This window comes from Moschus berezovskii, chromosome 6 (assembly GCF_049115385.1).
Source record: "Moschus berezovskii isolate FMDL1 chromosome 6, NW_MosBer_1.0, whole genome shotgun sequence".
NCBI lineage: Eukaryota > Metazoa > Chordata > Mammalia > Artiodactyla > Moschidae > Moschus > Moschus berezovskii.
In genome coordinates, this window is record NC_142465.1 from 44,930,656 (window position 1) to 44,944,578 (window position 13,923).

The 13,923-nt window shown below is 34.2% G+C and overlaps 1 protein-coding gene across 1 annotated transcript in view; it reads right to left on the reverse strand.

Annotated features, from left to right (window-relative positions):
• Positions 1-13,923, reverse strand: part of MUC19 (mucin 19, oligomeric) — a 126,410-nt gene that overhangs the window by 97,191 nt on the left and 15,296 nt on the right. The window contains 10 exon segments of the mRNA XM_088837009.1: positions 73-173; positions 271-323; positions 3,443-3,689; positions 6,289-6,415; positions 6,828-6,922; positions 8,817-8,966; positions 11,103-11,240; positions 11,412-11,496; positions 12,249-12,341; positions 13,573-13,708. Coding sequence (XP_088693135.1) covers positions 73-173; positions 271-323; positions 3,443-3,689; positions 6,289-6,415; positions 6,828-6,922; positions 8,817-8,966; positions 11,103-11,240; positions 11,412-11,496; positions 12,249-12,341; positions 13,573-13,708 — 1,225 coding nt within the window.

Here is a 13,923-nt window from a genome sequence, read left to right on the forward strand (position 1 = left end):
CTTCACTGAAACAAAAGTTTTTTTTTTAATAAAAGATTTTAAAAATCTAAACTCTAATACCATGTTACTTACATCAAAACTAGGTATGTTCCGAGTGCTACATGTACTATCAACTCTCCTCTGTGCCTTAGGATTCCTACAGTCAACATATTCAGCCCCTCCAGAACAATTCTCTGTGAGACAAAGGAAGTTGTTAGTCAAGAGCCTCTTGATCTGCTTATTTTAATCAAAGTAGATATTTTAAGCTTGGATCATGATTTCAAAACTTACGTAGTGTTAAATCAATGGGAGTCTGGCAAAGAAGAATCCCATCTCTACAGACACTGGAAATAAAAGAAAATTATAAATTTAAATAAAATTTCAATGACAGCTTAATACACTGTTGTAGCAACTTTCATCCCTCATTCATAAACCCCCTGCTTTATCATGAATAATAAGATCAATGAGATACAGTCCCGCAAAAGATGCATGTGCATGTGCTCAGTCATGTCCGATTCTTTGCAAACCACCAGGCTCCTCTGTCCCTGTGATTTCCCAGGCAAGAATACTGGAGTGGGTTGCCATTTCCTCCTCCAGGGGATCTTCCCAACCCAGGGATCAAACCAGTGTCTCCAGCATTGGCAGGTGGCAACAAATGTTGCTGATAAAATCCAAAGCTGTGACAAAGGAAAGAACCAGGAATGTTCTAACGACTTGTTTGGATAGAAGGTAGGATACATAGGGGGAAGTGGTAGAAGTAAGTTACAACCAGATTTCAGATAGTCCCAAATGACACGCAGGTTTGTTTCTATTCTTTAGGCAACTGTCACCATAAAATCAGTTTTTGAGCAGCTGAGTGGCACAATCAGAATAGTGCTTTAGATATGATATTCCAGTGACAGTACCGGAAACATGACAGAGAGAGAACAAAGAACAGTCAAGTTAGTTTACACAGTAGTACAAACAAGAGGTTGTAGAGATTTAAAACAGGGTAATGCTAACACCATCCATAATTTGGAGGTGCTAGCCCAAGTTTTGTTAAAAAGGTAATCTACTGATTCTCCAGCATTTACTGGGAAAGTATCGTTAATCAAATCCCAACCAAATGTTTTGTGTACTTTGTTGATTAAAAGGAGTTGTTACACATTTTCCTCTAAAATGACCAAATTATTACTATTCATTGTAAATGATATCTTTTTAAAATTAATTACTCTATTTTAATTGGAGGCTAATTACAATCTTGTGGTGGTTTTTGCCATACATCGAAATGGAGCTAAAGAAAGAGAAGGTGCATCCAAAGATTTTTGTAATGACTGCTTCACTTTTGCAGTTATGTTTTTAAGAATTGCTATTTCTGTACATGAAATTAGAAATGTGGATAAATTACTTTGCCCAAACTTCAGGAATCACAACCTCCTTATCCATCACAAAAAGTTATAGTTCTTCAATACCTCCTACCACCCTGGAACAAAGTTTAAATTCTGGAATATGGCCTGGCTACTTCTTTTCCAGCACAGTCTTGTGTAACAGCAACTGACATGTACAATACTATTTCAAGCATTTCCTACATTACTGCATTCTGTTTCCTTGACAGGAAGTCACTCTTCACACTCCAATTTTGTCAGGCAAAGGATTCATCCCTTAGGAAAACTGAAATGCTGGTCTCTTCTGAGAAGTTGTGTTTTTCTATTTTTCTTTTTTAAATCTCCTGAGGTAGACCTAATTAAAATTAAAAGCTTCTGCACAGCAAAGGAAACTATAAGCAAGGTGAAAAGACAGCCTTCAGAATGGAAGAAAATAATAGCAAATGAAGCAACTGACAAAGAATTAATCTCAAAAATATACAAGCAACTCCTGCTGCTCAATTCCAGAAAAATAAACGACCCAATCAAAAAATGGGCCAAAGAACTAAACAGACATTTCTCCAAAGAAGACATACAGATGGCTAACAAACACATGGAAACATTCTCAACATCACTCATAATCAGAGAAATGAAATCAAAACCACAATGAGGTACCATTTCACGCCAGTCAGAATGGCTTCTATCCAAAAGTCTACAAGCAGTAAATGGAGAGGGTGTGGAGACAAGGGAACCCTCTTACACTGTTGGTGGGAATGCAAACTAATACAGTCACTATGGAGTACAGTGTGGAGATTCCTTAAAAAACTGGAGATAGAAATGCCATACAACCCAGCAGTTGCACTCCTGGGCATACACACCAAGGAAACCAGAATTGAAAGAGACACATGTACTCCAATGTTCATCTCAGCACTGTTTATAATAGCCAGGACATGGAAGCAACCTAGATGTCCATCTGCAGACGAATGGATAAGAAAGCTTTGGTACATATACACAATGGAGTATTACTCAGCCATTAAAAAGAATACATTTGAATCTGTTCTAATGAGGTGGACGAAACTGGAACCTATTATACAGAGTGAAATAAGCCAGAAAAAAAAACACCAATACAGTATACTAACGCATATATATGGAATTTAGAAAGATGGTAACGATAATCCTGTATATGAGACAACTAATCTTTAAATGTATAGGCATAAAGTTGTTTCTACTATTTATATTCTTAATGCTTCTATGAGTAATTCCCATTTTGAGTATTGCTTATTTGCAAGATTTTTCTTATTGATTATTGTTACCTGATGTTTCCCTTTTTAAAGAAGCTTTTTAAGGCAGCTTTGACTCTGTTGAGCCTCTCAATTTTATCTTTATTTTTATTGCATTAATACCTGGTATGTATTAGTTGTTTTCTTTTCTTTATGATTATTCTGTTTATTTTGCTAACTTCCTAAACTGGCTGTATACTTGTATACTCATTGCTTTTCCTTTTTATGCAAAGTCTACTACATTTAAGGCTTCAGTGGATAATGTTTTCCATATCCCATAGGTTTTAAGACTTTGTATTTCAGTTATCTTTCTGTAATGATGTAGTTTTTAAATGCTGTGTACTCAGAAAAAAAAAATCTCCTGAGGTAGCAACTAGCACCTTTCTGGTACCAGATGATAGTATATAGACCTCTCTGCAATAGTCTGCATCATGCTTACTCTGAGTCCAAGCCAGTGACCACTCATCTTTGCAACTCAAGTGCTTAGCACAAAGCCTAGCACATGGTAGGCATTTATTGAAGAACTGTTTGTTGAACGATAAATGCTGAGAGACAACTAGGAAGCATTGCCTGAATATGAATTTGCTTTGCATTCTCTGTATGTAGCAGCTGCTAAAATATTTTGCTACTGTCATTTAAAACCAAACATGAGTGGGCTATCTCAGCAATGGCCATTACAGTGAAATGTACACTCCAGGTAATATTAAACTTTAATGAGAAATATAAAATTTAAAATGTGGCAGGTCTAAAGAAGATTTCATCCTAGCAAAAGACTACTTCTTTGAAAAGTAAAGTCTCTTGATTTTAAAGTCATAACAAGTATATATGTAATTTCCATACCATTTATTGTCATCAATATGGATGAGTTTGCCTGGTTGCACAACGTCATCATTTATGTAGCAGTCACACTGAGATTTTGAAACACAATTTCCTTCATTATTCTTGTACATTCCATCAGGGCAAGTGCATCCATCAACTGGAATGCCTTCCATATCACAGCTCTTATCTCTCTCTGACAATGATCGGCAAGAACTATTGCAGGTTTTTACGTTGTACTTGAAAACTAGGTCACTAGGACAAGATTGATCTGTTGGTATAGGGAAAATATGGTCAGCATGTAAATATCCATAGTAATTAGTAATCTTAATTCAACTTAATGTTTATATTTACACCTCTTGTGACGAATTGACTCACTGGAAAAAACTCTGATGCTGGGAAGGATTGGGGGCAGGAAGAGAAGGGGACGACAGAGAATGAGATCGCATCACCGACTTGATGGACATGAGTTTGAGTGAACTCCGGGAATTGGTGATGGGCAGGGAGGCCTGGCATGCTGTGATTCATGGGGTCGCAAAGAGTCGGACATGACTGAGCAACTGAACTGAACTGAATGTTTATAGTATTATAGTGAATTAAACATAATTGAGTTATGAATAATAAAGGAAAAGGTACTTGTCCTTTTTTTTTTCTGTCAGTATTGAGACACTGCTATAATGTTTACACATTCTGCTGGAGATAAAGCCCATAAACAAGATAGATAGTTCACTGCTCTCAGGCAGCTTATATTCCTTGGGGAAAGAAAATCGTGGTACGTGCTAAAAAGCAAAATAGGAAGCTCTGAGTGTTTATAGCTGGGAACGTACCCTTAGTGAAGAGGAGGGACAGATAGAGTGAAGATAGCCTAGAAAAAGGGAATTCTATATCTTGAGAACAACTTAAATTAGAAGAGAGGGGAATTCTTTCAAAGAGCAATTAAGAGAATAGAAACTATAAACCTTGTAAGCATTTTCTTCTTTAGCCTGAAAGCCATAAAATGCCACTGACTTGTTTTAGACTGAGATGTTACATGATCAGGCTAGTTTTATTTGGTTTGATTTTAAAGATTATATTGATTACTCTGTAGAAATTGAATTAGAGGGAACCAAGACTGGATATTGAAAGAAGCTACTGCAATCATCCAATAGGAAAAATCATGGCTGTTGAACTAGCTTTGTGGCAATAGAGACGAAAATATATGAATGGATTTGAGAGAAATTTTGGAGGTATACTTGGACCTCATTGATTGACTGGAAGTTGACTATGCAGTATTAAGTACGATCTAGAGAGATGTATTTCCCAAAAGCTTTTCTGTCATATTTGAAGAATGCAGTAGCTTTTTTTTTTCCATTCAGTGAAGTATTTATCAGTCTTCTACTAAGATTTTTTCACTTTTTTCTTTCACTGATTATAGTCAATTTAAATATTATATTAGTTTCAGGTGTGTAACACAGTGATTCAAAAATTTTATAGGTTATATTTTGGTTTATAGATGTAAAATATTTGATATATATCCTGTATTGTACAATATATACTTGTAGCTTATTTATTTTCTGTACAATAGTTTGTACCTATTAATCCTCTGCCCCTATATTTTTCCTCCACCCTTCCCACTAGTAACCACGTTTGTTCTCTATATCTGTGAATCTACTTCTTTATTGTTACATTCACTAGTTTGTTTAATCTTTCAAATTCCACTTACAAGTGGTAACATACCATGTTCTTCTTTCTCTGTCTGACTTTAGGGTAATAACTATTTTAAAACAAAGCAAGATTTTTTTTTCTGGCCTCGCGGCATGTGGGATATTAGTTCCATAACCAAGGATCCAACCTGTGCCCCCTGAATTAGAAGCACAAAGTTTTAATCTCTGGACCACTTGGGAAGTCCCCAAAGTATGAATGCAGTAGTTGATTCCCTAACTTACTAATTTATTTCTTCAAAATAAGTTACTAATATTTGACTATCAGTTAAAATGCAGTAGAAGTCAGAACATTATTTAAATTTCAGTATATAAAATTGAACATATGTATTTATATATAAATGCACATATATTCTGTTCTTATTAAAATGTAAATGTATTTAATCAAGATATAAGAAAATAAATCAAGAAATAAATATGCAAGGATTAAACAAACATGTTGTTGTTTAGTCAGTAAGTCATGTCTGATGCTTTGTAACACAGGATTTTGGCCTGCCAGGCTCCTCTGTCCACGGGATTTCCCAAGCAAGAATACTGGAGTGGGTAGCCATTATTTAAAAATAAAGAAAATCATCTTTAAGAACCAAATACAAATTTGTAAATACACACACCTAAACTACACATTAAATTAAACTACATACTAAATTAAACTACATATAGAGATGAGAGTTGGACTATAAAGAAGGTTGAGTACCAAAGAATTGATGCTTTTGAAATGTGGTATTGGAGAAGTCTCTTTAGAGTGCCTTGGACTACAAGGATATCAAGCCAATCAGTCCTAAAGGAAATCAACCCTGAATATTCATTGGAAGGACTGATGCTGAAGCTGAAGCTCCAGTACTTTGGCCACCTGATGTGAAGAGCCGACTCATTAGAAAAGACCCTGATGCTGGGAAAGATTGAACGCAGGAGGAGAAGGGGACGACAGAGGGTGAGATGGTTGGATTGCATCACCAACTCAGTGGACATGAGTTTGAGTAAGCTCCAGGAGATGGTGAAGGACAGGGAAGCCTGGCATGCTGCAGTCCATGAGGTTGCTTGCAAAGAGTCAGACACAACTGAGTGACTGAACAACAGCAACAAACTACACATAAACACACACACACACACACACACCTGTTGTAAAACTGAGAAGAAAGTAGAGTTATCTAAAGCCTTTATTCTGCTTACCACATAGTCCAGCTCTCCATCCTACCATGGAAGTTTCCTTCTCAGCACATGCTTTCACATAGTTGCCTAAAATTGTACACAGGCAATCTTGGCTATTTTCACAAGTACAAGTATATTTTTTGCATTCCTTTAAAATAAGAAACAAATTTATATTATGAAAATATTCAGAACAGGTAAACTGGTATAACAAATCAGTTCATAACCACTCCTCTTCTGGGAAATATATTGTCCTTGAAACTTTTGGAATTATTTTATGTCTCAAAATATGCAAATTAGCAAATCAAATATTAACTGAGTTTTCCAAGAACTTAGAAAAACTTATTCAAGATTTTCTTCATGTGGGGTTATTTTCTAGTCCCTCTTTTATGAGTTGGTATATGTAACAATTGAATAAAGTAATATAATCCAATTTAAGTTTAAATGCATATCTTAATCTACTGAAAATGGCTCCTATTTGAACACTTTTAATATCTGATCCTTCTTTTAGTATTATAAAAGTATTTCTCAAAAAGGGCTGTTAATGTAAGACCTTCACATACCTCATGATATGGTTTAGGGTCCACAATTGAATGGCAAGAAGCAAAAGGACCACTCAAATCAAGAAGAATTCCACAGTGCCTTTCAGCAAACCGTTCTGGAAGAAAATTAATGCACCCAACACTAGATTAAATATCATAATTTTTTAATTAAAAGGAAAGTGTAAATTTTGAAAACTATTCTCTGCTTTGTGTCTTTATTAAAACAATTGGTTTTTAAAGTGTTATGCTATAATTTATTATCACTGTATGCAAAAAAGCATGATACAATAAGAAACAAATCTTTATTAGCTTTGGACTTTTATATTAAATCAGTTAACCTCTTTCTGAAGTGCAATTTCTATATAAAATATGAAGAAGGGAACCAGATTATTTAAGTAACTTTAGTTTAAAATACATATTTATGTTAAATTATGAAAGGTTGGTGCTGTCACCCTAGAAGGTCAAATTAGTGTTTCTGAAGGTCATAAAATATGACCATTATCAATAATTAAAATACAATAATTTCACTTAGCTGGTTAATTGATACTTGGTAGATTTATCAATAGTCTTCTGTTAAATTAATTGAAGAGAAAATTCACAAAACAACCATTTAAGTAAAAAATGTTTTGCTTGGTGATTTGCAAATTCTTAAGGATGATGACCGTGACTAGCACAGACATTGCTAGAATTTTTTTTAACTGTTTGCTGATTGACTTTTAAAAGTGACTGTCACCAAGAAGCAATAAAGGACAATGACTGAACCTATTAAAAGGACATTGAGGCCAATTATTCTTAAAATATTGATAAACTTGCAACCAGGTATCAATGCATTTATGTAAATGTTACTAACATCTTATTATTGTTTGATTTTCTGTATTTTATTTTATTAAGTCATATTTAAAACACTGAAAATTGAAAGAGACATTTACATATCTCTCAAAAGTATTAACATAAACTGGCTTGGTTTCTTATGAGATGTATATATGTTTTTTTTAAATATTCTCATTTTATTTTCATTGCAACACCTACAAAATAAAATAATGACAAAACCTTGAAATGTGCATTACCATACTGATGTTAATGTATTTATCAACTCATCTTTTAAATCAAAACAAATAAATGAAACTTCAAAACGAGTCACTTTAGTAGTTTATAAACTGATCATATTTGTTTCAAGTAAGCAGATTAATTAAGAAATAACAAATTGACACTTCATTATAATATATTTTAACTTACCTTCCATTGCATTCCATTATTTATGAAAGAAGCAACATAAAATGAAGCATATGTTAAAATCAATGACACTAGAGGAACAATTAGAGAAAGATTCAGACTCAAAACACTTGGATTACACCTTATTAAGAACACCCTATCTAAATCTCCATTATCACCATCTACATGAAGGGGAATAATAACCTCATCTCCATCCTTCACCACTCTTTGTACAAATAAACTGAATTATCAATAGTATGTATGAAAGTCCTTGGTAAGCTAAAATGTCAGCAGAATCATATAAGTGTACAGCTTTTTCACTAAAATCTCTATTTGGGGTTTGGTGTAACTAATATACATGATGGCAGTGGTTAGGAGACCTGGATCTAACTACAGCTATACTGTGAAGTGTCTCAGGAATTTGGGTTAGTGTCTCTATTCAAAGAAATGATCCCTCTACAACTATATAAAATAGAAATAATAATAAAAGAAGTGATGAGTGAAGTCTCCTCTACCCCTATCATTTTAAAACTATAGAGAAAACTGTACACGGAGGAAAAGAATGGGTAGAGAAGACAACAGTGTCTCTTCCTCCCTCTATTCCCGAATGAGAAGCTTGTTTTCTAAGAGTGTCATCAGCCAGTCAAACTTTCTCCGCTGTTCCCTCTAAAGCTGAAAAAGTTAACAAACACTAGCTGAAAACTGGATTATCTAGTAGTCTCATATTATTACCAGAATAAGTTTATAATTCCAGTAACAAATATCTAATTACAGATTTTGAGATTCAATAAACATTACCTTTTTCTATACTGATGCATGAAGCAGTGCTAGCTTTAGGACACGGCATCATTTCCCAAGAACTAGCAAATGCCTGAGATGTCTTTTCTAATATGTTCTGACTTGACATGAAATCATCCTCTGCTCTGTTGTTGTGGGAACCACAGAGTCCTGTAGAAAGCACACAACAAATTTTAGCATCTTCTCACCTTTGGATTCATATTCAGTTCTCTGCTCAAATCAAATCATGTATGAGCCACATGAGAGTATGTCTTGGTTATTTTTTATACATGTAAGTAAAATTTCATGACACATCAGCTTAATACTGCCATTTATAATTCCAGGAACACTGAAACACCATTTGACATGAATATTATTTTCTTCCTGTTTGTTGCTGTAACTTAACATCCTTTGACAAGGCTTTAGAAAGCATGCCTAAAGTAGAAAGTTTATGACTACACATTTTCAGTTTCATTGTGAAGAGCTGAATCATGTTAAGAGCTACCTGTCTTTCTTATCTGGACCCTTCTGACCCTTGAATTACATTTTTTTTGCCTATGTATAAATAAGTCAAAAATGTTCACTTGTTAAGCAAAAGTATCTTGCAAAAACTTAGATGGTTTTAAATGAGTAAATGTGGAATTTGCCAAGGTTTCTTTGTTTTGTTTGATATTTGTGACAGTATGTAAAAACCGATTTCTGTAATAGAAAACTTCAGTAAAAGAAAGATAATCTATGAGCAGAAAGACAAGTTGTAATACAACTTGTATTTGGAAATTGATTTTCAAAATATTTATGATATTTTCATTTATTCTTCTACAAGTCAGTTTTAGTAACATATTAGCAAGTTGATATGTAGCATATATTATCAAATCACATAATAAATCCTTAATTTAAAAACCTTATGTTTAAATTGTTGAAAACCATTAGGAAATAGATTTTGTAATAAATAAAGCTATCTACACTGTATGTTAGGTTATTTTACTGCAATATGGAAGGAAAGATTAGGTAAAAATGCTTTACAATCTATTAATGGAGACAACTGAAAATTACAACAGATGGTTACACTAGTGCTTTGGAAATAAAAACATGTCTATGAGGTACCATCTCATGCCAGTCAGAATGCCTGCTATCAAAAAGTCTACAGACAATAAATTCTGGAGAGGGTGTGGAGAAAAGGGAACCTCTTACACGGTTGGTGGGAATACAAACTAGTACAGCCACTATGGAGAACAGTGTGGAGATTCCTTAAAAAACTGGAAATAGAGCTGCCATATGACCCAACAATCCCATTGCTAGGCATATACACTGAGACATGTGTACCCCAATGTTCATCACAGCACTGTTTATAATAGCCAGACATGGAAGCAACCTAGATGTCCATCGGCAGACGAATGGACAAGAAAGCTGTGGTACATATACACAAAGGAATATTACTCAGCTATTAAAAAGAACACATTTGAGTCAGTTCTACTGAGGTGGATGAAACTGGAGACTATTATACAGAGTGAAGTAAGCCAGAAAGAAAAACACCAATGCAGTATATTAACAGATATATGTGGAATTTAGAAAGGTAATGATGAACCTATATGTGAGACAGAAAAAGAGACACAGATATAAAGAACAGACTTTTCGACTCTGTGGGAGAGGGCAAGGGTGGGATGATTTGAGAGATTAGCATTGAAACGTGTATATTACCATATGTGAAATAGATGACCAGTCCGTCTGATGAATGAAACTGGGCACTCAAAGCCAGTGCACTGGGACAACCCAGAGGGATGGGATGGGGAGGGAGGAGGGAGAAGGGTTCAACATGGGGGAACACATGTACACCCGTGACTGATTCATTTCAATGTATGGCAAAAACCACCACAATATTGTAAAGTAATTAGCCTCCGAGTCCCTTGGACTGCAAGGAGATCCAACCAGTCCATTCTAAAGGAGATCAATCCTGAGTGTTCATTGGAAGGACTGATGCTAAAGCTGAAACTCCAATACATTGGCCACCTCATGCGACAAGTTGACTCACTGGAAAAGAGTCTGATGCTGGGAGGGATTGGGGGTGGGAGGAGACGGGGACGACAGAGAATGAGATGGCTGAGGGGTGGGAGGAGACGGGGACGACAGAGAATGAGATGGCTGGATGGCATCACCGACTCGATGGACATGAGTTTGAGTGAACTCCAGGAGTTGGTGATGGACAGGGAGGCCTGGCGTGCTGTGATTCTTGGGGTCACAGAGAGTCGGACATGACTGAGCGACTGAACTGAAAACAAATAAATTGTAAAAAATATCTATAGGACTTACCTACAGTATCTGTGAATTGGTTAGGTGGCAAAGAAACATACAATTGCATCACAGGAAAAATTTGAATTTGCACTTTTCCATGAAAGTATGTTTCTGCTTGAAGGTATGAGGAAGATGCATTGAAGATCTGTATTTTGTCTGTTAAAGTAATAATTTATATTAATATAATATGTTAAACTGTTTTTATTTCTTAAAATGCCTGTATACTGAATATATTTTTAAAAACAGAAACATTTATAACAGCGAAAAATGGAATAAAGTAACTGCATTTTACATTTATGATATTTTAAATGATATCATTAAACTTACCTGAATAATAATAACCTTGATTTCCAAACTTGTCATTTGTGACTGTTCCATCTCTATTGAACACGTATTTGTCAACTTGAACAGACTAATATTTAAAGCATATTGTTAGTTAATATTAATTTTCAATATGAATACATCTAAGTATAATATTAATAAGTGAACCTGAAATTTTTCCCATAAAGTTTCACTGTAATAGACTAATTTATAAATGTCTAAAATATTACATTTTTAAAGCATCTCTTATATCAATTCTTTTTTTTTTAAGAAACTTTATTTTTTTTTAATTTTTTAAAAATTTTTATTGGAGGCTAATTATTTTACAATATTATATTGGTTGGTTTTGCTATACATTGACATGAATCCGCCCCAGGTGTACATGAGTTCCCCCTCCCAAACCCCCCTCCAGGGCTTTCAGCCCTGATTTGTAGATAAGGAAGCTAAGACCCAAGAAGATAACTTGGATTTCCAAAGGTCAACCCACTTGTAAGTAGCAAAGATCAAGCTAGGTACTCTCCCTCCCTATGTAGGTCATCTCCAGTTAAAATGGTAGATCCAAATACATGAAATTCTGAGTAAATATAACTGTCTTCTTAAAAGGGCCATAGATTTTAATAATCGAGTAAGTGTAAAAGGTTGACCTGTAACTAGCACCTTAGTTATGTGCCTATGTTAATTTTTATATTCGTAAGGATCCCTAGAACTATACAGGTCTTCCAGAGACTTTATCAGTCTCATTTATGGTTTTAATTTCACAGTAAAACCTCTCTTTTTCAACCTCCAAATTCTGAATTTGTAGAGTAATTGACTCGAGTTTGCTTTAGGAAGCTGATTACTTACCGAATTCAAGAGGAGTGTAACACTATTTAAGCATGTTCCTGACTGACCGCTTGGACATGGACGAAGTTCAACACTAATAGACCAATCTTTATCCTGTTAAAAAATACATTTATTAAATGATTATTAAAATGTCATTGAAGATATGCTATTACTATGTTATTCATTCATAATGCATATTTGCATTTTTAATATGCAAAAGGCTTATATTCAATCAGTCTGCTCTGAAAGTAAAAACCTAGTTCAGTCCATGGGACAGTCTAGGATTGGCCAAGAGTTTTAGAGATGGTCCAAGTATTTTGCATAAGATATAGACTATCTAAATAGTCTATGATTGGTGGGTTCTCTCATTAACTTTTTTTTTTCTTTAAGCTTTACTTTTTGTCTAGTCTCTATGGGAATTGTGCTGCATTATTGAGCCTAATAAGACTTAGAGGTAACACAGCTTATTTATTCTCTGGAAAATCCATGATGTCAACTTAAATCCAATGAGAGAAGCATTTAATTTGTCAACCCATAATAAAAGTCATGTCAAATATTGACTTACAGTTCTTATTTCAAAATTTAGGAATCTCTAATCTATATGAAGCAAATATATATATTTTTATGTATTTCCCTCTCACTTTGCCCATCCCCTATCCTCATGGATTATATGAAGAGTATGCAAAAAAGGAAAGGAGATTTGGAAAACTGACTTTTAATAACAGTAACTACATTTTTCAGACACTGGTCCCCATCTCTCACTTCAGGAGTCACAAATTCTGCTCATCTTTGTTTCTGGCCAGGAAGATTAAGTAAAATTTCTTATTCTCACACCAGTTAAAGGCACAACCTACAAAATGGAATCTCTCTTTTATTGAAATTTAGATTACTTAAAATTTTAAAACTGAAAAGAGTTTAAATGTAAGGATAACCTCTATCATGCTGTTATACTATAAAACTAAATATCATATTATGAAAACTAAAAATAAATGTACAGGAAAAATGAAAAAAGAGGAAAATATGGAACGTAAAAGTTTCATTTGAGGCACTAGTGAACACATACAAAGAAAAGTAGAAAAAGGAAATCTTTTCCTGATATAATTAGAAAATTAATAGTAATAAAGATTTTGATTGTTTTTGTTTAACAAAGAATTTCTAAGGAACACAGGTAATAATGATTGTCAATGTTAACATGCAACACAAAGCAGATACTGAAATACACAACCAATGATTGAATGTTTGTTACTTTTTAATAGTAAATAAAGATGAAGATTGTGTTTTAAACTAGCAAGAAAAAGCTTGGTGTCTGTATCAGTTTTCTCAAGTGTTGCAGACTATTACATACATGGATGGCCAAAAAGTGACAGTTTCCAGGATGGTTGTATTTAACGCCATCAAAGGTGGTAATCAAACTTCCTTCTATCTTACATCTCCCAGGGCATAATGTTTCAGTGCAAGACCACTTTGCTTCTTGACATGTGCTGTTAAAAGGCAATGGTTATGAAAAGGTCATCAATTGCATTTTCTTTACTATAAATAATACAACATAAAAAAAATCACAACTTAAACCAAGACCTCTAGTTAAATTTTATTACACCATCATCATTCCCCTCCCAACATCTCAACCTTGATAAAATGTCTTTCAGACGATGGTATCCTAGTAATTTGTTTTGTACTATTTTTAGTCTCTTAGTCA